Source organism: Hemicordylus capensis, chromosome 4 (assembly GCF_027244095.1).
Source record: "Hemicordylus capensis ecotype Gifberg chromosome 4, rHemCap1.1.pri, whole genome shotgun sequence".
Lineage (NCBI taxonomy): Eukaryota > Metazoa > Chordata > Lepidosauria > Squamata > Cordylidae > Hemicordylus > Hemicordylus capensis.
This window is the reverse complement of record NC_069660.1, coordinates 94,869,695-94,893,292: the sequence shown is the minus strand read 5'-3', so window position 1 is coordinate 94,893,292 and position 23,598 is coordinate 94,869,695. Positions and strand designations below refer to the sequence as shown.

At 43.8% G+C, this 23,598-nt stretch overlaps 2 protein-coding genes across 13 annotated transcripts in view; one reads left to right on the top strand and one right to left on the bottom strand.

Moving 5' to 3' along the window:
• The first annotated feature begins 7,364 nt into the window (after positions 1 to 7,364).
• CZIB (CXXC motif containing zinc binding protein) lies at positions 7,365 to 22,258 on the top strand. Of its 6 annotated transcripts, none has more exons than XM_053247181.1 (10): positions 7,365 to 7,481; positions 8,600 to 8,902; positions 9,003 to 9,086; positions 10,015 to 10,071; positions 11,082 to 11,163; positions 12,218 to 12,249; positions 13,964 to 14,041; positions 15,325 to 15,390; positions 17,917 to 17,978; positions 20,698 to 22,258. In XM_053247181.1, exons 2-10 carry the CDS (start codon positions 8,897 to 8,899, stop codon positions 20,699 to 20,701), a joined length of 471 nt encoding a protein of 156 aa, XP_053103156.1. In that variant the 5' UTR covers positions 7,365 to 7,481; positions 8,600 to 8,896; the 3' UTR covers positions 20,702 to 22,258. The 6 variants fall into 6 exon arrangements, with proteins under 6 accessions (XP_053103156.1, XP_053103153.1, XP_053103158.1 ...); XM_053247178.1 differs by having other exon boundaries at positions 20,607 to 22,258; XM_053247183.1 differs by lacking the exon at positions 10,015 to 10,071 and having other exon boundaries at positions 20,607 to 22,258.
• Positions 18,238 to 23,598, bottom strand: part of CPT2 (carnitine palmitoyltransferase 2) — a 24,388-nt gene continuing 19,027 nt past the window's right edge. For 6 of the 7 annotated variants that reach the window (XM_053247173.1, XM_053247172.1, XM_053247174.1 and 3 more), the window contains one exon: positions 18,238 to 21,776. In XM_053247173.1, the coding sequence (XP_053103148.1) occupies positions 21,445 to 21,776 (332 nt within the window). In that variant the 3' untranslated portion in view covers positions 18,238 to 21,444. Of the gene's footprint in view, positions 21,777 to 23,114; positions 23,263 to 23,598 lie in introns of all 7 variants that reach the window. The other variant, XR_008306412.1, reaches the window with a different exon arrangement.

Genomic DNA, 23,598 nt, shown 5'->3' with positions numbered 1-23,598 from the left:
TTTTCCTTTTGTGTTTCGAAAGTATTTGTAATACTGACACTGATCTTCTGGGGAAGGAGTATTCTTTAAAAATAAATAAATAGGAAAGATAGCTTCTTAATTTCTACTGGTAAGTAATATAGTTAGGAGAGTCAACAACACAGATCTTGGAGGCCTATATGAGTGTTCCTTAAGCCTTTGCAGTATTTTTTTTTAAAATCAAATAGTTTTTACTTTCATTAAGTGAGTTAAAGAGTTTGAAAGTAGGTACTCCTGGGCACAAAAACCCTTTGTAGGTGAGAGAACAAGTTCAGTGCTTCTCTGTACATGGTGTGTGTCTGCTTTCTTTGAAACTCTTGAGTGTCAAATCACTTTCACCAGGATTCAACAGACATGGAGACTGAAGGAGAGGTCTGCAGAGGCTGGCCTGTTTGCCTTGTACTGAACTGAGCCACTGCTGCGCATGCTGCCTTGTTCAGGCTGGCAGCATTGTAGCTAGGTCCTTGGAAAGTAGCTGAGCCTTGCTGGGTGATTTGGTGCTGGGTGATTTGGTGCTGGGTGTTATCAGTATGCTGATGACACCCAAATCTATTTCTCCATGTCAGCATCATCAGGAGAAGGCATATCCTCCCGGAATGCCTGCTTGGAAGCAGTAATGAGGGATAACAAACTGAGACTGAATCCAGACAACACAGAGGTACTTATTGTACGTGGTCGTCACTCGGGAAGCGATATTGATCTACTTGTTCTAGATGGGGTCACACTTCCTCAGAAGGAACAGGTACGCAGTCTGGGAGTGCTTTCGGATCCACACCTTTCCCTGGTTGCCCAGGTTGAGGCAGTGGCCAGAAGCGCTTTCCATCAGTTTCGGTTGATACGCCAGTTGCGTCTGTTTCTTGAGGTTCATGTTCTCAAAACAGTAGTACACTTGCTGGTAACCTCCAGACTTGATTACTGCAATGCACTCTATGTGGGCTGCCTTTGTACGTAGTCTGGAAACTGCCATTAGTACAAAATGCGGCAGCCAGGTTGGTCTCCGGGTCATCTTGAGGAGACCATATTACTCCTATATTACAGGAGCTGCATTGGCTGCCGATAAATTTCTGGGCAAAATACAAAATGCTGGTTATCCTATATAATAAAAGCCTAGACTGTGATCCCGTGTGCCCGTATCTTTTTGGGCCGTTCTGGGCATGCGCGGAGTGCATGCCCAGATCGGCCCAAAAAGATACGGCCGCCCAGAGACGGGCAGCCATGTTGGGGCCTGAGAAGCGGCGGCCTAAGAGAAGCGGACACCGCCAACGGGATCAGAGTGCTGGCGAGGCGGCGGCAGAGCCGCGGCCTCGGCCAGAGGTGGCCGCGGCGGGGCGATTGGCCCCTGTGGTGGCGGCCGCCGCCGCGGAAGTACGGGCGAGGCGGCGGCGCTCTGGCCCCGTCAGGCCCCTTTTTTTGTTCGCTGCGGCTGGGGGTAAGTGCATGGGCCGATTTGGCCCTTAAACGTGGGGGGGGGGTTGGAAAAAGCAGCTGGGAGGGCGCGCAGCCGCGGGGACAAATAGTAGGGGGGGAGGGGGATCAAAAACCAGCTGGGAGGGCGGGCGGACGGGTGACGAAGAGAGGGGGAATGGCGGCGGGGTGCCAGGAGCACCATAACTAGAGCCCGTTATTAAAACGGGCTTAAACATACTAGTAACTTATAAAGCCCTAAACAGCTTAGGCCCACGATATTTAAGAGAGTGTCTTCTTCTGCATGATCCCCTTTGTCCACTACATACATCAGGGGAGGCTCGTCTGTGGCTACCTTCATGTCGTTTGGTGGCCACCCAGGGATGGGCCTTCTCTGTTGTCGCCCTGAGACTTTTGAATGCGCTTCCTGTGGGAATAAGAGTCTCCTTATCTCTAGTGGCTTTTAAAAAGTGTCTAAAGACTTATATTTTTACCCAGGCCTCTTAGCTTTTTAACTTTTGATTGTTTATTATCTGTTAAACTGTTTTTAGTATTTGTTGTGAACCGCCCTGAGACCTTGGGTTAGGGCAGTATAAAAATGTGCTAAATAAATAAATAACAAATAAATAAATAATGGCTATTCTCCTACCAGGAGCCAAACCACTGTCCGCATGCTGTGCTAGTGCTCCAATGTGTGTGCTAGCATCCTGTTCCCTGGGCACAATTCAAGATGATGGTTATAAACTAGGGAAGTGCAAGACATTCTGAGCTCAAAACGTTAACGGAACTGCTCCTAGGGAATTGGCAAATACCCCTGGCTACGTTTTGGGCTTGTGCCGGGAACTAGCGAGCTTAAATGGAGCAGTCCACCTCAGAATAAACTTGTTCAAAGCTTCAGTCTTGGAAAGAATGGATAAGAGTATTAAATCCAGAAACAGAATGAGATTTGTTTTAGGGTTTAGGGGGTACACGAAATGAAATGTTGTTTAAGAGGAAACACAATATAACTAGCAAACTAACAGGACTAACAAATCAATAAGGCTATACAGCTCACAAAGAGGCAGTTTGGCTGGAGTTCCAAATTAAGTTCACTCAAAGCTGATCAGAGAAACAGTCCTTGGGGAGAAGCTTTGGATTTTAGAAAGAAAGGAGGGGAATGATAGGCTTAAGAGCAGATGTTAGATACTACCTAAGTCTGTCTGTCTGGGGGTTTGGACCCTTGAAGCTCAGCCAGTGCTGAGGGACCTCCTCTGGGATGGGCGGGCAGACAAAAGGCAGGAACAGGAACCCAAGGGCCAAATGAGGCTCTGGACTGGAACCCAGGCAAAATTCAGCGGGGATCTGATCTCAGGAGACCAGGATCTCGCAACTGAGAGTGCTGTGCAGACCAGGCTAGGGAAAAGGGCTGGTCTGGAGGCAACAAGAAAGATGGGAGCAAAAGTCCAGGCAAGGCTAGATAGAAGTGCCAATTCCCAAATGTGATACCAGCAGCTGGTGAATCTAAGGAAAAGACACACTGATTGACTGTGTCTTGACTAGAAACAGCCAGCATCTTGCCCTGAGGGGACATGCTGACAACACATTTCTGTGGGAAAAGGTGGCAACAATAGTGAACAAAAGAGTCCATTATGTCTGGTCAGACATTTGCTGGGTATGCTTCTAACAGCACAATGGGATGATCAAGTCAAGAGACCTGTGCAGGGCGGAATGAAATGGGCACATCAGAACTTATCTCGTGCGGTCAGGAAAGACCTTGGGAGGGTCTAGGAATGTTATAACAAGCTAGCTTCCAGTGCCGAATCAGCTATTCACACCTTGTTAACAAAGGTTTGCCACCTTCACAGGAAGGAACCAATATAGGGAGAGTATTTGGCTAGTTCTTGAGAAGAATAACGCTTAATTAACTTGTGTCTGCTCTGGTTTCCCCACCTGAAAGGTAATCAAGGGGGCTAGCACAGGGATAGTTTCCCTGCAGTCCTGGGTTAGACCTGACCTAGGGACACCTTTCCCAGGCTGCATGCCAGGTGACAAACTCCATGAGTCAGCTCAGCTCATGCAAATCAAGTGGAGATCTCATGGTCCTGTGAGATCTGAAAGGCAAAAATGGAAGCCTCCAAATTAGGCATAAGGGTTCTCCGGGGGGCCTTCAAACAAGCTATGTCGGTAACAAACAGTCTCACTCGAAACGGGCCATTGCGAGTGTTCCATTCCTAAACAGGAAACCAAATGAACGAGCCTTGACCAACTCAACCATTTGTCCCAAAGGAACTTTCTGGGCATTTTATTCCATTCACCTGGAACATTCTGTCAGAACAATTGGTCGAGCAGTTCATTCCAATGGAATGAGCCCTTCATTTGAACCATTTCAAAACACTAGCAGTGGCCCATTTCAAGTGAGAATGTTCTGAGCTCAGAACATTCTGCACATCCTTATTATTATAAGCTATAATAAAGCCCTAAATGGCTTGGGTTTAACATACTTTTAGGGACTATGTAGACTGTTTTTGACAAAGTTCCTCATCAAAGACTCCTGAAGAAACTTAGCGGTCATGGGATAAGGGGACAAGTACATGTGTGGACTGCTAACTGGTTGAAAGACGGGAAACGGGGTAGGTATAAATGGAGAGTTTTCACAATGGAGGAGAGTAAGAAGTGGGGTCCCCTGGGGATCTGTACCAGTGCTTTTTAATTTATTCATAAATGATCTAGAAGCAGGGGTAAGCAGCAAGGGGGCCAGATTTGCAGATGATACCAAACTCTTTTGGGTAGTGAAATCCAAAATGGATTGTGAGGAGCTCCAAAAGGATCTCTCCAAACTGGGGGAGTGGGCGACAAAATGGCAAATGCGGTTCAATGTTAGCAAGTGTAAAGTGATGCACATTGGGATGAAAAAAATGAACTTCAGGTATACGCTGATAGGATATAAGCTGTCGGTGACTGGCCAGGAGAGGAATCTTGGGGTCGTGGTGGACAGCTCGTTGAAAGTGTTGACTCAATGTGCGGCAGCTGTGAAAAAGACAAATTCCATGCTAGGGATCATTAGGAAGGGGATTGAAAATAAAAGTGCTAATATTATAATGCCCTTATACACAACTATGGTGCAACCACACTTGGAATACTGCGTACAATTCTGGTCACCACATCTCAAAAAGGACACTGTAGAACTGGAAAAGGTGCAGAAGAGAGCAACCAAGATGATCAGGGGCCTAGAGCACCTTTCCTATGAGGCAAGACTACAGCACCTGGGGCTTTTTAGTTTAGAAAAAAAGACGACTGTGGGGCGACATGATAGAGGTCTATAAAATCATGCATGGTGTAGAGAAAGTGGAAAATGTTGTCTCTCATAACACTCAACCAGGGTTCATCTCGGGAAATCTAGGACCAACAAACGGAAGTACTTTTTCACACAACGCATAATCCACTTGTGGAATTCTCTGCCACAAGATGTGGTGACAGCCAACAACCTGGATGGCTTTAAGAAGTGTTTGGATAACTTCATGGAGGAGAGGTCTATCAACGGCTACTAGTTGGAGGGCTGTGGGCCACCTCCAGCCTCAAAGGCAGGACGCCTTTGAGTACCAGTTGCAGGGAAATAACAGCAGGACAGAGGGCATGCCCTCAACTCCTGCCTGTGGCTTCCAGTGGCATCTGGTGGGCCACTGTGCGAAACAGGATGCTGGACTAGATGGGCCTCGGGCCTGATCCAGCAGGGCTGTTCTTATGTATCTTATTTCATCATGGATCTTGGAGACTGTTTTCTTAATACAACCTGTGTGTCAGGTTTAGACAGCAAGGAAGTAGAGAGAGAAAAAACCATGGAGTCCCATCCTTATGTCAAGGTGTTTATTAAGATTGCTAATTATATCTATGGCTTACATCATAGTTTCTAATCCCAGTGAATGAAATGTGTAATTAAACTAGATAAAGTAGTTTATCTAATTAAACTATATAAAGTAGAACTGGCTAGCTGCTGAAACAGTCATGGCTTGCTTTATCATTATTTGGCATTTAAGAGAAGGAATTTCTTAGAATGTAAGATAGTATGGTTGGAAATAATGGCTCACTGATTTATTTTTTATTTCCACTTACTTTACCACTTTCATCTGGTAGTATCAAGGTGGTGTGCAAACATAGTAATTTATTTTAGAGAGACTGTTCTAGAGCTACTATCTGCTACATGGGCAAGCAGTTGCCATTTAGATGATGATACACAAAGAATTGGGGAGGGCAAGATGGACTAACAGAGTGATCCATAAATATTGAAGAGGATGGGTAGAACTATGCTTTTAGTGCACTGAATGCTGAAATGAAAGTATGATGGTAAAGCACTTGGTATTGTTTGTTTAAGCTAAAGCTTTGTTTAAGCTTTGTTGTGAACCGCCCAGAGAGGTAAGCTTGGGGCGGTATAAAAATGTGTTAAATAAATAAAATAAAATAAAGGGTTCCATAAATGGCAGAGCACTTGAGGTTCACCTTGCTGGTCTTTGCAAATGTCTATTGCTGAAAGGCTAAATCAAATGTAGGTAACATCTGAATTTACCACAACCCCTTACTTTCCAGAATCTACCAAACCCCACTTTCTCCTCCCCTGCAGTGAAGCTGTGGCCACCAGCAGTGTTCCCTCTGTTATAATTTTTTTCTTCATCTATGTGCAGAATGATTTTGTTCTGGGTGGCAGAATGGGGCCTTCTTGATTCAACCTGAGCAAAATCTAACATTATCTGAGCACACATCAAAAAACCTGTGAGCATGCATACTCGTGTGCATTAGAGGGAACACTGGGTCCCAGTTTGGGAGAGGCTGTAAACAGTGATGGAACACTGTGTCTTTTGCATACAGAAGATTTCATTTCTACTTCAAAAAATAAATTGGGAGCAGAACTGGAAAAAACTTTTGCCTGAGACTTTGAAGAGCTGTGATTGGTCACTGCAGACAGCCTTGGGCCTGACTTAGCAGTGGCTGGCTTGGTCAATCCTATGAAGAACAGCTTCATAGGTTCATCAGTGATATGTTTTCATAGGTGGTCATGGTATTGCGTTGGATCAGCCTGATCTTTAGACCAATAGAGTTGATTAAGGAATCATGTAATTCCTACATTTGCATATTCCAAATTGGGTTGTGGTTACATTTTCCCTCTGTTAAAATTTCCACATTTTGTTTGGAGTTGACAGGTAGTGGTTTTACAACTCCAACCAAAGCTTTCAAGAATTGTCACCTATTCACTCTTTATTGGTGAAATGCAACATAACAGATACATATCGTCACGACAATTTATTGTATTTATTTTTATTATTAAATTTATATACCATCTTTCATTAAAACAATCCCAATATACATGTTATCAACATGCAGATAGTCGAATAATCCACACTACTACATGGGATCTACGGAACTTTCAGCTTAACTCATTTTACTGTGTCCACGCCTGCAAATCATCTGAAATAATCAATTATGTGAAAAATAGACTTATTACCCGTCCCCGCATCTCCGCATACCTAACGTCAGATTGTAACAAACAACCGTGAATCTAGTTACCTTGTAAAACGTTAGAGAAGTGGGGAATAAGTGTTTACTAAAATACACGTTAATTGCCATCTCCATTCGGCTCCATGGCAGCGCTTGCTTGACTGACGTCGTTGCTGGGTTCCATTCACTTGTATGCGGAGACGGGAGTTTAGGAACCAGCTTGTCCGTTTCTCCAGTCTTTCAATCGTGTAGTTTCCCCCTAGTTTGGGGAAATATTTGTTTCTTGGGCTACCCCATGCACGCACCACCCCTGCCCCCGCTTTGAAAAACCCTCCCGCAGGTAGCCATCTTAAATAAGGGCAAAAGTCTGCCTTCGGAACTGCTCTCACCACCGAACAGGTATGGGCAGGGCAACAATGAAGGATGGAAGAGGAAAGAGAGTCGTGCAAAATCTCGCGGTATTTGGGCAACAGCTCTCTGGTGCTCAGCGTCGTTACTCCTTGGGTAGTACAGGAGCAGTATCACTTTGCCATAATCATCAACGAGTGGTACACTGTAGACTGGATTCCAGGACTGGAACCGAAGACCTACCTGTGCGTGCAAACAGCAGTGCCTCTGCTGCAACCCCACGCAATGAGAGCTCCTCACCTGCTGTTAGGGGACGTGACAGATGCAGTTTTAGCAAAGCTGCACAGTGGATTAGGCTTGAGTGCTGGACTAGGAATGGGGAGACCAGAGTACAAACTCCCCATTCAGCCATGAGAGTTGCTGGGTGACTCTGGGCCACTCATTTCTCTCTTAGCCTAACCTACCTCACAGGGTTGTTGCGAAGGGAAACTTATGCAGTACACCCCTCTGGCCTCCTTGGAGGAAGAGCAGGGTATAAATGTATTATTAATAATAATCATCATCTTTATAAAACACCTGTGTGGTGAGTAACCAAACATCTAATAGCTGACCTGTGCTCCTCACCTGCTCATAGGGGGACGTGACAGTTGCAGCTAGCAAAGCTGCACAGTGGATTAGGCTTGGGCATGCTCCCGCAGCATGAAACACTTGCAGGCCCTGCCCAGATTACTAAACACCTGTTCCCAAAGCACCAATTTTAAAAAATGTTTTAAAGATAACTTTATATATTGATTTATATATTTATTTCATTTTATATTGCGCTCTTCTTCAAAGGAGGCCAGAGCGGTGTACTACATACTTGATTTTCTCTTCACAACAACCCTGTGAAGTAGGCTAGGCTGAGAGAGAAGTGACTGGCCCAGAGTCACCCAGCTAGTTTCATGGCTGAATTAAATCTGAAACATAATTTTTAATGACAGCTCCTCACCTGCTCATAAGGGGACATGACAGATGCAGTTAATTGTGGAGTACACAAGTCTCTTTACTAATTCTAAAGTTAACAAGGGTAAGAGCTTCTGACAGTTGTTGGAGAGACTGAGCATGCTCTCTTTTTGCCAGCATTCAAGATGTCAGTCGTTGATAGATTGACCTTCAGGGTAAGGGCACTGGCTTCAACTGGAGAGACTGAGCATGCTCCCTTCTTGCTCTCTTCTTCCTGCTCTCTTCTTGCCAGTTCTCTAGGCCTTTCACAGAAATTAACATTCGTCCTCTTGGGATGCACTATTGTAGTCGTTTTTCTTTATGTTTCAGAGTAATTTTGTTAATAATTGCATATCCATTCACATGTGATTTTTTTTTGCAGAATCTGGATTGCGTCTCTTTGATATTTTAATCAGAAATGAACATCTGATAGGGGTTTTGGGCAGAAAACGAAAAGGAGCTTCATTTAACCATACTGAGCATGCTCCAATGCTTTGGAGCATGCTCAGATGCATAGTGTACCACTCGTCGATGATTATGGCAAAGTGATACTACATTTGTTCTTCGGCTGTTTTTGCACAATCCCAAAAGGCAACGGGGCTGGGGAAAGAAGGCGGGCTCAGCTGTGGCACGCAACCCTGTGATTCTTTCCTCTTGTGTTCTACTACCCTTTTAAGCTATGGGGGTAAGTGGAGGCTCACTCAGCCTGTGCAAGGATGGACTGGGTTTGGATTAGGGCTGGGTTTGCCTAGAGCGTTGATTGACACGATGGCATCTCTTTGCAGAAGATCGGGTTGCAGTTTAAAGCCACTTTGGAAAACATTACAAATCTCAGGCCAGCGGGAGAGGATTTTCGTTGGTACCTGAAGGTATGACCTGCTGCGAATGGGTGTCATCTGTACACATGCACAGCACGTGTGTCATGTGGCATGGCATAATTATATTGCAAATTGCTGGAATGTGTGCTGTATCGTAACAGGTATTTGGAGCATGTGTTGAGGGGCAATTCAGCTGAACAGCCCTACCACGCAATAAAGGGGCATGTAGGGACTGCATTGAGAGTGCTCCACTGTGACGTCCCATGTGGCGCGTTTGCAGCACAACTCCTTCCTTATTGTATGTGCTGGGCTGTGTATAGTCCATACTGGCCCAGCATGTGAATAACTATGTCTGTACAGATCTGTTATGTGCATACACTGTACATAGATTGTACTTGTGTTGCAATCATAACATGATCAAAGCTAGAGAGTTTCCCTTAGATTTCCCAAAAAGTTCTATATCAGGCATGTGGTATTTGAGACTGCAGCTGTAGTCTTTGCGGTTGTGTTGTCTTTGAGACTAATTTCAGATGTGTTCCAGACTGAAGCCCAATTCAGATATTATGCTGTATGAGTGTACAGATATTTGTACACTCATACATGTGTTTGTGTGAATGAATGTACCTGTGTTCACTTTTAAAGTGAATCTAGATACAGGCCCTTCAAATGCATGGTACAGATAGGAAGTGTACTTCTGTCCCTGTGCTGCACATAACATGTTGAATCATAATGACTGTACCTATGTGCAGATCTGTACCTGTGCACATGGTACACTCATTGTACGAGTGCTGAACATAATGTGTGAATGGGCCTTGAGTGATTATGAACTTCCTTTTCATCAGGAATGTGTTGGGTCTGTTTTGCAAGTCACATCTATGCACATATGTTTGAACTGAGTATAATTGAGAGGAGTGGTACTTTTTTGTTGTTGGACATTTCTAAGTGGATTTAGTTTGCATTTGGTATATTTGTTTTCCAGCTAAAGTGTGGAAATTGTGGCGAGGTTTCAGAAAAATGGCAATATCTACGATTAATGGTAGGTCTCAAAGCTACAGCACAAACATGCTAAATTGTAACACAGGGAATGAATGGATACACACAGATATTGTTGGGTCAAGTGTTGTGGGGTGCTTCTTGATAACTGATTGGCACATAGTTGAATAATAGTCTGAGATCATAGAGGTACAGTTGCTGTTGGCACTTTAGGATTCTATAGAGCCTTACTAACCACCTAATGGCGCAGCAGGGAAATGACTTGGCTTGCCGGTTCAAATCCCTGCTGGTATGTTTCCCAGACTATGGTAAGGTAAGGACCTGCTCTCCTCTTAAGGTTCCCTCCCCACATCGCCGAACAGGTGTTCAAATTGCGGTTTATGCACATCCTTACTCTCCCCCTGCTAAATGTAAGAGAGTTAAAGGCACCACTTTACCTCTTTGCTTAGTTAGCCGGGATTTTATACATAATGAACCACTGGTGGAATGAGCAGATTTGCACTAGTGCAAGAAGTTGGCTTAGTTGCACTAAAGAATGGGGATTTGCAGAATTATGCACTTGCGCAAATGTCCCCATTACAACAAATGAGGCATTCTGCAGTTGTGGTAGTGCATTGCTAGTCTGAAATGCAAGCTCCAAACTTATTGCAACTAGGTAGTGCAACATCCTTCCACAAGTAATCTGTTGCTAGCCAGTGACTTCATGGTAAAGCTGACATTATTTAGTTCTGTCACAATGAAGTACAGAATCCCATATTGTGACTGGGCTGATATGTCTGGCAAGGTGTGGATGGAACTATAGAATAAAGCATTTGTTGAAACAAGCTTTCTTTTAAAAAATATACATCATAGGAATATTACTTTCCTTGAAATCTTATTCTCTCCAACATTGACAGTTTGCACTTTATTTTATTTTCACTTCTTGGTTTCAAGGAAAATGGGGGTTTCCTTTGCAACATTTCTTGGGATGAGGGGATAATTTCATTCCTTGCATCTTCTCCTCCAGACCAGGAAGGCCTTGGCATGATTGACCCCTTTTGAAATTTTGTTTAGGACAGCCACCCTCTCAAAGGAGGCAGAGGGAGTGCCACAATGGTGCAGAAATGCAAGCTGTGCTCCCGAGAAAACTCCATAGGTAAGCTATTTTCTGAGGATGCATTTCTGGGCACATCCAGAACTGAGGATGCATTCTCACTGTTTGCGTTCAGTATGGGGCACATGTTTCTGTTTCGAAAATGGTTTTCTTCACAGAGACCATGGTAGGTGATTTCTAAGTATATCCTAAGAAAATAAAATTGGGGACTGTAATTGGTGACAGTCCCTGTTAGTCAGGGATTGTAGTTGCCATGTATCTGAATGTACTCTGAACAATCATCATCTGGAATAAGTGCTCTTTCATTTTTGTTCACATTTAAGAATTTTGGCTAGAGTTCTGTTGGTTGCAAGGCATCTCTCCTGGCAGCATCTGCCACTACTACTGTTTTGTATAGTAGGTTCGGAGAGGAGAGCTGGTCTTGTGGTAGCAAGCATGTCTTATCCCCTTGGAGAAGCCACTGCCAGTCTGTGTAAACAATACTGAGCTAGATGGACCATTGGTCTGACTCAGTATATGGCAGCTTCCTAGGTTCCTATACCGCTTTTCAACAACAACAATAAAAGTTCTCAAAGTGGTTTACATAGAAAAAGAATAATAAGGAGAGGATGATTCCCTCTCCCCAAAGGGTTCACAGTCAAGTCTACACAGAAATACAAGGCAGGCACCAGAAACAGCCACTAGAGGAACACTGTGCTGGGGCTGAATAGCTCCTGCTCAGTATAAAGGGAATCACCAAGTTACTCAATGGTTTAAAATGATTTATGAATCATGTTTTTGATTTCTAAGTGTCTTGTCAAGTTGCTCCCCCCCCCACCCCCGAAGAAAAGAAACATAGTGCATCATGGTTTTTTTCTGTAACATGTTTTAACTGTTTACATGTCTGTACTTTTCTACTCTTCTTGATTCAAGAGTGAGGATCTCAGTCCATGAAACAGTTTTGGAGTGCTAAAGTGTAAACCCCAAGAAAATAATGGACACTGAACCCATTTAAATCAAAACATTCCAGTCCAATTTGCGAGACCCCATTCTTGGCTTCATAGTAATTATGGTTAAACTGGGACCTCCATTGCCAAGGGTTTTCCTTTTCTTTCAGATATATTGAGTCACACCATGAAGCCTTATAACGTAAGTTTGTTGTGCATTATTATAGGTCAGGTGACAAGTCTCGGAGATAAGCAAGCATAAAAAGTGCCACCGTGTAACCAGTGCTGCATGGAGTACTTTAATGCAAAGAAACATGGGCACCTGTATTTAGATGCAGCTGTGCATTCATCTTTGCATTATCTGGAGACTGGCTGTTTGCATGGTGCATCAGCATTATGCCTTCAGAGTTTTTTGCGTGCAGATATGTTCATGCGGAAAGCAACGTAGTGACTATGCTCTTGTTTTTCATGCATAGTATGATCCCCTTGGGGTTTTGTGCATGCAGCATCTAAGGAAGGGGATCTGTATAACAGGAAGACTCTTTGTGAGTCTTCTGCAACACTTTCCTAAATGTCCATATTTCCATTACCTGAAAGCAGAGGAAAACGTAGACAGGCATCTGTGACTCACTATCTGGGAATGCTGAAACCCAAATGAATGAAGTGATGCAATCTGAATCTGTTTCTAATCCATAGGATAGTTACAGCAAGTTTGCTTTTTTGATTGGCATGTCTTACCCAACTTCTATTTGGATTCCATTAATGATTATTTGACTCTATGCTGTGGGTTAAATGAGCTCTAGAGCATGTTCTTCACTAGAGGGCCCAGGAGCCAGTGGCATTAGGCCTGTGTGAAGCTTTGGCTGAAGCCAAATACTATGCAGAAGTGGCCATTCCCGCCAGGCAATGCAGCACATTGCTTACCACCCATAGGGGCTCCTTTAAGGGAAATGGAGCCCTCTCAGACCCCAGCACCCTCTTAGAAGGCATACATGGTGCACTTTCCCCAGTGTTCTGTGGTAAATAGGGATGTGCACGGAACTGGCAGGGGCTGGTTTGAAGGAGAGGGGGCATAGCTTTAAAGGCAGAGGAGGGTGCACTTACCCCTCCCTCCCTCCCCCCCCCAGCGCTCCATTTGTAAAGTCCCTGTCAGGGTGGCAGCATACCTCCCTGCTGCCCTTTGTCTTCTTTGGCTGGAAGTGCTGGGCACACGCGTGCGCACGCTGGAGTTATACACTCTTAGGTACATGTCGGGCACGCCGGCGTGCGCATGCGCACCCGTCACTTTGGACCACTTCCGTCCAAAGAGATACGCTGCCGCCCTGATGGGGACTTTACAAATGGAGTGCCGGGGGGGAGGGGTAAGTGCACCCTCCACCCTTAAAGCTATGCCCCCACTGCCTTCAAACTGGCGGAACCGCCAGCCGCTCGGCAGCCATAAAGTGCCTCCAAACCGGTTCCGAGCACATCCCTAGTGGGAAACACTCTGGGAAGGATGACACTTCCCAACACTCCATGCATGCCTTCCAAGATGGCATTGGGGCTCAACAGAGCTCTGAGAGAACTGCAGCACTTGATGGAGGTCAGTGCAGTAAAAATGGCTTTTACAGTAAAAGGGGTTCGTGTTTTTTTGCAAAAAGGGAGCCCCTATTTGAAAAACAGTGAAGATAATTGCCCTAGAGGCATAGTGTATGTTGTCTGCGCTCTCTTTTATTTACATCTGAATGTTTCACAGTACTTTTGCTGGGATATGGGAGCTAGCCCTGAAGACTTCCAAACTAACAGAAAATTATTGACGTTAGAGTAGTTCTAGTACTTGCTTATCTTTATGGATGGCAATTTGGGAAATGTATTTTGTGTATTCCTGCCTGTACTTATTTCTCAGACATGAAACCTGTACTTTGGCTTAATCCTAGTCTGAAGACAACGAGACATTTAAGACAATAGTGGAGTTTGAGTGTCGTGGCCTTGAACCAGTGGACTTCCAGCCACAGGCAAGTTCTTAAGAATGTTCTGCTGGACACTTTTGAAACATCTGTCTGTAACACCTAAATTGCAAATGTACTTGGTCATGCAAATGGCCTCCACTAGTCCACGCTGCTGAGGGTGGGGCACCGGCAAAGCCTAGAGGGGCTGCTGCAGTCAGTAAGGTGCCCTCTCGCCCACCCCATCCCCCACCTGCCCTTTGAACCCCATTAGAAGTAGGAATCCCCTTTGCTTGTAAATGGGAATCCTCACCAGATTCCCCTTTACAAGCATAACCCCTTGGGCCGGACCATTTTGACCCAATTCAACCTCATGAACCAAACCACCATGTTTCTAACAAACAGGTTCGCGGACCAGCGGTTCAGTTCAAATTCGGCTCCAATTAGAACCGAACTGTCAAGAACGGTTCTGTGCACAGCCCTACTCGCTATCCAAAAAATTTGTAAAAGGTTTGACTACATACTTGCAATTATGTAGCACCCCAAATGCTACACATCTTTAGTTTATAGGAAAAAACCTTCAGTAGGTTCTGTGAACTCAGTGAGGAATGTGTCCAACAGGATGAGAACAGGAGAATCCACAGGTACTTGTTGACACAAATCCCAGGTTGATCTCAGCACAGGTAACTGACCTATTTCCCCTTTGGCTTTTACCCAACAATAGTGTGCTGAGAAATTGATATCTTGTTGTAAGGCAGACAGGGTAATGAAAGCAGTGCATAAACCTTTGTTTCTGGTACTTGTTATGAGGAATTATGAGTAGAATTGACTGCCATTGTCATTTTCTTAGCCATGTGATGACTAAGTACTTCAGCCCGCCAGCAGGTGGCAGCTAGCCCCTTTAGTAGTAGTTAAAGGCATCTCAACAGTAATTTCAATAATTCAAAAAGTGTGGGGAATTGTACTTTTAGCTCCATTGCAGGTGGAGCCCTTCCATCACAGAACAACAAATATTTATGTACCGCTTATCAAAAGAAGTTTCCAAAGTGGTTCACATAGAGAAATAAATAAATAGAATGGATCCCTGTCCCCAAAGGGCTCACAATCTAAAAAGAAACAGACACCAGCAACAGTCACTGGAGGTACTGTGCTGGGAGTGGATAGGGCCAGTTACTCTCCCCCCTGCTAAACAGAGAGAATTACCCTGTTAAAAAGGTGCCTCTTTGCCCAGTTAGCAGGGGTTAGGGTTAGAAGACATCAGCAGCAAACACTTTTTCTTTGCTGATTTCCTTTCACCCATTTTGCTCCATAGCTGGCTGTATATGTAAGCAGTGCTTTCTAAATTTTTATAGGCTGGGTTTGTTGCAGAAGGAGCAGAGTCTGGCACACCTTTCAATGAAATCAACTTATTGGAAAAGGTACTGTCTCTGAAGTCTTATTTAAAATAGTATCTTAATCTGTAATTGTCTTGGAGGCTCCAACTTTTTTTTTATTTTTAAAAGCTGGTCATAACAGCCCTGTTGGATCAGATCCAAGGCCTATCTAGTCCAGCATCCTGTTTTTTATACATTGGTCCACCAGATGCCTCTGGGAGGCCCACAGGCAAGAGCTGAGTACATACCTTCTCTCCTGCTGTTGTTCCCCTGTGACTGGTGTTTAGAGGCATATTGCCTCTGAGGCTGGAGGTGGCCTATAGTCCTCTGACTAGTAGCTGTTGATAGACTTGTCCTCCATTTTTTAATCTAAGCCCTTCTTAAAGCCATCCAGGCTGTTGGCTGTCACCACATCTTGTCGCAGAGAATTCCATAGATTAATTATGCATTGTGTGAAAAAGTACTTCCTTTTGTCAGTCCTAAATTTCTTGGCAATCGGTTTTATAGAATGACTCCTGGTTCTGGTGTTGTGGGGGGTGGGGATTCTGTCCATTCTCTCCACACCATGTATAATTTTATAGACCTCTATCATATTTCCCCGTAGTCGTCTTTTTTTCTAAACTAAAAAGCTCCAGGTGGTGTAGCCTTACCTCATAAGGAAGGTGCTCTAAGCCCCTGATCATCTTGGTTGCCCTCTTCTACACCTTCTCCAGTTCTATAATGTCCTTCTTGAGGTATGGTGACTAGAACTGTACACATTACTCCAAATGTGGCTGCACCATAGATTTGTATAAAGACACTATGATATTAGCCATTTTATTTTCAACCCCCTTCCTAATGATCCCTAGCATGGAATTGGCCTTTTTCACAGCTTCTGCACACTGAGTCAGCACTTTCGAGTTGTCCACCACGACCCCAAGATCCCTCTCCTGGTCAATCTCTGACAGCTCAGGCCCCAATATGCATCACTTTACACTTGCTTACATTGAACCACATTTGCCATTTGTTGCCCACTCACCCAGTTTGGAGAGATCCTTTTGGAGCTCCTCACAATCTGTTTTGCATTTCACTACCCTAAATAGTTTGGTGTCAACTGCAAGTTTGGCCACCTCACTGCTTACTCCAACGTCTAGATCATTTATGAATACATTAAAAATCACTGGTCCCAGTACAGATTAGGCGTGAGACGTATTGCAGTGAGGTCTTTGGAAGCCCAAGGGATGACCCTGCATATCCAGTGCCTTCCAAGAGGACTCTCATTCTTATCAGAGAGCCTTCAAGTGACAGAAGTCCTAATTTGCCCAAGCAAGTGGCTGATCTCGCAGGGGCCAGATAGCATTCTTTTCTTGGAACTTGCTCATTCTGTGGAACCCTCAAGCTCCAGCCCTTTGCAATATCCTTTTTGGCTTGTGTGCACTTCTGTCAGAGCCAAGCTGCACCTTCAGAGCTTCCCTGTACCTTGCCACTTCCATCATCCTGTCCTCCACCCTAGGGTGTCTGCATTCCTCAGCCTAAGAGGAAGCAGACTCCTGCCCAACACAGGAGGAAACAAATGACTTTGAATAAGAGCGGATCAGCATGTATAAGTGAATCAGTCTCTTGGGGATACAGCGTACAACTGTTGATATTCCACAACTGAGTCATAGTTGGCAGGCAGGCAGGCAGGTGTTTGGTTGCTGGATCTATAATAAAGTCACAGGCCCACAGGCGTTCTAGAGCTGTGATGCTGCACTCCAGAGCTGCTGCAGACTTCAAGGCAGCCCTGACACTGTTTTGGAGCAGTGATCACAGAAGCAGCTTTTCCAGAGGTTTCCCCTTTCAAGACAGTGGGGAAACAACCTATTATGGCTCTATAATGCTGCATATCCTGTCAGCCACAATTTTCAGTTCAAAGCACACACTTTCAAGCTCGTTGCACTCATACAACTACAGATATGTACACATAGATGCAAGCCAAGCCCTAAACAGTGGCCAGAGGTAGATTGCCAACATTAAAATTAAGACTCTACCAGTGGCAATGTCAACATTCCTGTAATGTAACTATATTCTTGGACTATTTAATGTATGCAAATACAAGCCCTGGGACTGCAAGCAATTCCTTAAGGTTTACTAGAGTGTTCTTCCCTGTAGAGAATTGTGCTAGATTATGTCAAGTAATCTCCTTGGAGGCTGACGATAATGGCTCTTCACTCACTGTCAGCCTTCCTCGGCTACAAGAAGCAGCGTCAAGGTCAGCTCTACCTCTTGGCATGAAGATCAGTCTGTCTGGTGACCCACCAAGAGCTTGACAAATTTAATCCTTTCATCCAGGGTGATGATGAGCTAGTCTCTTAGTATGACTGTGGACTTCACACAGGGAAAATCTTATTCCTAAAGATAAAAATATTAAGCTTGAAGCTAATTTAAATTTCAAGCTGATGTTCTCCAATTTCATTTTCTAAGGCAAAGGAGACCATAGCAAACCTGAAACACAGGCTAGAGTCCAAGCACAGTCCTTAGCTTGGAGCTTCATGTTCGCAATACATTCTATCTTGTATATATGTGGCTAATGCTTTAAATTTAACTCCACAGGACTGGAATGACTACGATGAGAAAATAAAGGACTCAGTAGGAATCTATGAAGTTACCCATAGGTTTGTCAAATGTTGAAACCTTATTTTGTACAGGGTCATTTTTTATATGGCCATGATACTTAAACTGTATTTGATCCAAGAATAAAGTCCTATACTTTCTACAGGGGTTCTCTTTCCCCCGCTCCCTCAGAATTGTTTACTTATTTTATAACAGTGAAGTTTAAAGAAAACATGCAGTTAAGCATGCCCATGGAGGAAAAAAATACAGTAAAAAACTTGAAAGCCACTATGGAATCAATAACTGCTTCAGAGGCACATATTCATGGTTACAAGTATAGAATTCATTTAGACTGATGCATGGATTTAAGACTTTTTTTGAATATCAGTGATTTGATTTATGTAAGATATACAAACAGAATTAGGAGAAAGATGGGATCCTAAGCTCCCAAGTTATAGTTAGCCTTTTTTGAATATTCTTTCAAAGCAAGGAGAGACTGAATTGCTGCAAAAATGTCTCCGACAGTCTTTATGGTTCTCATACATCTCCAAGTAAAGTAGCCCCTTCTTGCATGCTCTTATTACAGAAAATATAAAAATCTAGGACTCTTTGACATTACAATCAAACACTGGGTGAGCTCTAGAGAATGACAAACAATTTCTGCTCACACAATGAGGCTTTCTTACCTCCTTTTTCCCACTGCAGACTTTAAGTCTCCCAAAAAGCCACTCCTGAAGTTATGGGACCTTTTGAATGGAGTGGATTGTGGCAGGGGAGAGGCAAAGTCCATGGATCTTCCGTACACCATACACAGTCAAAAGTGTCTTACACAATAGCAGCTCTACTGGATCAGGCCCAAGGCAGTCGTGATCTTGCTCATGAGACAATGGCCAACATCCACACTGATGAAGTGTGGATGGAGTGATGCTGCATGCATGCTACAATGTAGAGAGTTTCCATTGATCTCCCACTTCCTGTGAAATGGATGGCAACTCCCAAAATATCTACCCAAGGGTTGTGCAGCCCTTCAGGACCCATGGTCTTATTCAGAGTGGAGGGAGAGACTAAAATCACGTCTCCCCTGTACCACACATGGCGTTAACCAGTAGCAGGGCTTTGTCAGATGTCAGCCATTGAGCCGGTTCCCACGATCACTAGAAAATGAGCTAAGGGAACCTAGCCTGCTTTCTAGTGATCGTTGGAACCAATGGGCTTGCAGGCAAGCCCGGTGGTTCCACAGTGGCTAGCCTGCCTAATTCCCCCTCCCCTTAAACGAGGTTAATGGACCTTTTTCCCCCTAATCGTATGCTGCAGCAGCACATGGCGACACACGAGTAGACCCCTGTCCGGGAGGCAACAAGACTCCTGGCCTCGGGACTCCCTCCCAGAATGCCCTGCACACTTGTGTGGGGCATCCTGGGACTTGTGGAGGCCAGATGGTCCCTGATCCCCACAGCCCCCACTGGCTCCGTGACGTGTGGAGTGGCTAATCGTGTGGGTGGCTGATTTGGCCACCCAGGGCTTCCCAACTGATCGTCTGCAGGGATAAGTCCAGTCTCCCCGCCAAACCCTTCCAGGCTCTACACACCACCTCATTATGTTTCTAGGCACTTACTATAACCAAAACAATTCCATAATTACATGATATGGTTAAACCAATATTTAATGCACAGTTGCATTAAAACTGTTCATTTTAATCCTTAGTATAGCAAAATAGTTTCCAACATAAAGGCACATTTAGGCTGATATTCTATTTAACACCTCAAGAAAAGTTAGCTTTTCTAAGTAAATTCATGTACAAATTGTATTTTTGCATTTAAGAAAATGTTATAGTTCACATTTTTTCAATAAGTGTTGATTTCATTGTGAATAAATGTTTTCAGTGCAAAGTAATATTAACATTGGTATTGTAGGCATATAAATCTGGATTTATAGGAGGCCCTCATTTTTCGCGGGGATTCTGTTCTGGGTTCCCACAAACAAAGAAACCACAATATTTGAGTGCTTAACCTAAAAAATGGGGTTAGGTTCAACACTCCGGTGATGCAAGTGGCTGCTACTCATGTTGCCTCTTAAAGCCTCCATGTACACCAACTGGGAAGCAGGGAGAGTGGCCATTTAAACAGCCACTCTTGCCGTTGCCCAGCTGTTATGCAGAGAGGCTTTAAGAGGCGGCATGAGTGACTGGGTGCCTTCCTTGCCCCCTCTCCAAGCCTCAGAAGGTTTAAAGAGGCAGTGAGGAAGGCACCCACCTAGTTTATGCCCCTCTGTAAGCCTCCCGCTGGGCAGCCATTTAAATGGCCACTCTCCCCACTTCCCATTTGGCACACAGGGAGGCTTTAAGAGGCAGCACAAGTAGCTGGAAATCCAGCTAGTGCTGAGGTAGGAAACGGAATAAGTCAAACTTCCCCTGCAATAATTGAACTGCTATGCAGGCAAGGGCTCTGCTAATAGGCGAGGCCATGCAGGAAGAACCTACAGAAAATAAGGGTCTCCTGTATATCCATCTGCAATGTATCTATGATCAGACTTGGCTGGCTTCAGTCTGACTTACAGCCCAAAGTTTCTATTTAGCCTACTGGATACTGAATGTGGCATTTTTCAACACTGAAGGCCTGTTGTCTGGGTATTCAAAGCTTAGTTTAGCTGAAAGTATTGCTTGCTGATGAGATTATTTGCTGTTCTGGCAGATGTCATTTTCAAGAAACCAAGAGCTTTCCTTAGGTCACATACTGATCAAATTTGAGGAAAGAACATGAAGCCCTAACACTTCTCTTTCAGCTAGTTAAGAAAACTTCTGCTTGCTCGAGAAGATTCTTCTTGTTATCTGTTTACAGAAGAAGCTGCTTAAAGGATGTTTGCATTATGCATCTGAACACTGACAGAATATATGCTGTGAACTAAGAGTTTGTCTCCTATAAATTCATGGACATGATCTTAATATGTAATCTGAAACCTGATTTGTATATGAACAAGAAAGGAAATCCTATGGTCCAGTCCTAGGATCTTGTAGTCAAAACAGATGAGATAGTAACCATGTCATTTCTGCTTCAGGGTTACTTCCTTCCCCCCCCCCCTTTAAATAAAACAGCAGGGGAATCAAGCAGCAAGACTGTGGCATACCAAGCACAGGCACTTAATACATTCCCCCTGTGCTATGATCCCAACATTCCCTCCCCACCTAAACTGCTGAACACTCCAGGAGAAAAGTTTCCACTGGTACCAGTGAAAGCTTTCCTCCCTCCTAGAGCTTATAACCGCCTGGTGTGGGTTTGTTGTATTTATGAAAATTTAAAAAGCAGAAATTGGCATCAAGTTTTGACCCTTCATACAAAGGTAGTACTGGACTACTTTTACAGTCAATAGCATTACAATCCATATACAGAATTACAAATGCATTATTTTTTCAAGACCTGACATTTTTAAAAGGAATTACAAGGTAGTAGGTGCTAAACTCCAATTCCAGCATTCCTCTGACTGGACTGTCTGATAGTACAATGCATTTAAAAAGACCAGCCCTGCTGTGTCTTAATCACTAACCTGTTTACCTTCCAAAACATTAAAAATATCTTCTAGTGATTTGTGTACACATTGGAGGAATTCTTGCACATTCCTAGCTGGGTAGGCAGAAGCGTTGCATCCAATGCAGTCGTCATGCACTGCATAGGCTATTCCAAAACCATTGGGCACCACTGGTGCAAAGCCACCCATGTGGACAGCTGGGCTGCTCAGGGTGCTTGTGGAGAGAATGTTGTGATTAATCTGGACATAAGCTTGGTCCTGGTAAAGGGCTGGCAAGGGAGTTCCTTGGGATTCTGCAAAATGCCGCAAGCTAAACAAATGACGGTCAAATCCCTGACCTGTTAGGATAAAATACAACAGTGAGTCACATTGCAGAAGATGTTGGCCGATACAAGGAAAATTCTCAAAGTAGTCCCATTGCAATTAAGAGGACACATTAGGCAATAGCTAATTTGCCCTTTTAATTTCAGGGGGATTACTTTCAGTAATTTCCCCCAGCCACTACCTGTTTCTTATGGCTAATTTCACACTCCCTCTAAAGCCACAAAAAGCATAGATGAGCTGTCCTTGCATCAGAAAATGTTGGCAAAGAGGTCCCTCTCATAAAACTAGTAAACCTTAACTTGACTTAAATGCAGCATTCAATGCAGGCAGACAAGCTTTCTAACAAGCAGCTGAAGCAAGAGTAAAGCTAAGGAATGGCCTTCCCCCCCCTAAGTTCCCAGGAAAAGCTTAACCTCTACATGCATGCAGTGTTTTTGAGTTTTCAGAGCAGCGCTTCTATGTTATCCCAGAAATCTTAATAAAAGATAAACACTTATATTGTTGATCAATATTATTCCTACTGACCTGCTATGTTTCTTGATCATCTACCATCTGAATGGTTATTTTATTATTGGTACTTTATTTTTTAATTTTACAGTCAGTGGCTGAAATGAAAGAACTAAATATTGTAATAAGTGGGCTGAGGGTAAGAGAACAGTGGTTTGGCTAAGGCTGCCTAATGAGTTCATGGTAAAGGTGAGATTTGAACTAGGAAATTGCTGGTTCATTGCTCAGTCTTTTTAGTCACTGTGCTACACTAGCTCTATCCCAAACAGCAAAAGTTAGTGGCGATATAGGGGGAAAGTCATCAATTAGCACTGAACTGAACAAAACAGCTTTTAATAATTTCTAAATGCAGTCACTAGCTAAAAATCCAGCTAATGATGAAAGCTCAAGACAGGTACAGTGGCTGATGTACAGAGCAAGGATGCAATGTGCCCGTGCAATGAGAGAGGAGCCTAACAGAATCTCCCAGCTAACCATCAATGCAGCGGGGAAGAAGCAATTCTTTATGCCCCCCTCTTCCATAGAAAGCCCTCTGTGCCACCTGAAAATATGTCCCTGAGGATTGCACAGCCCTCCGAGATATATTTTTGGCTGGCACAGAGGACTTCCTGGGGAAGATGTCAAAAATTGCTCCCTCCCTGCTGCACTGGTGCAGTTAGTTGGAAAGTTGATAGACTGCTCTCTCAATGCATCAGTGTATCCTTGCTCTGTAAGTCAGCCAACAAAAGAAGCACATTTAGAAACCTCTAAACAGAGATGATGCATACATGGGCAATACAGAAAGTAACTGAGGCCAATTCGCAATGAATTACTTCAGTTTAACACATACACTTTAACCCTCATACTTCTCTTATAGATGGACATCTGGTTTCTAAAGAGTAATAGTCATCATCTGAATAATCAAAAAATTCTAGGGAAAAGATGGAGAAAGCTCTGTTTTCCTCATTGTTTCCATAAAGATCTGAGGAGTATTGGTACTACTCTTAATCCTTCCTACAAGGGATGAAAGATTAAACTTTAGTGCATGTTAAAGGCTTGTTAAAGTAAAAGGTAAATGTTAGAAATGTTTTGTTTCTGTTTAGTTGTTGGCATCTCTAAATTGGGGTAAAATAATGCTCTGCAAATGGTCTTTTTCAATCATATTCACATAATGAAGAATAGTGAGGAATGCTTTTAGTTGCAGTAATATCCTGCATATATAAATGAATGTGATAGCAAGATCCAGCAAGAAGATGTGCAATTAGGTTAAATTATCCTAATCAAGTTAAATTGTTCTTAGTGCATGTGAGAACCACAAGGCACCTCCCCAAGCCAATAGAGACATAGACC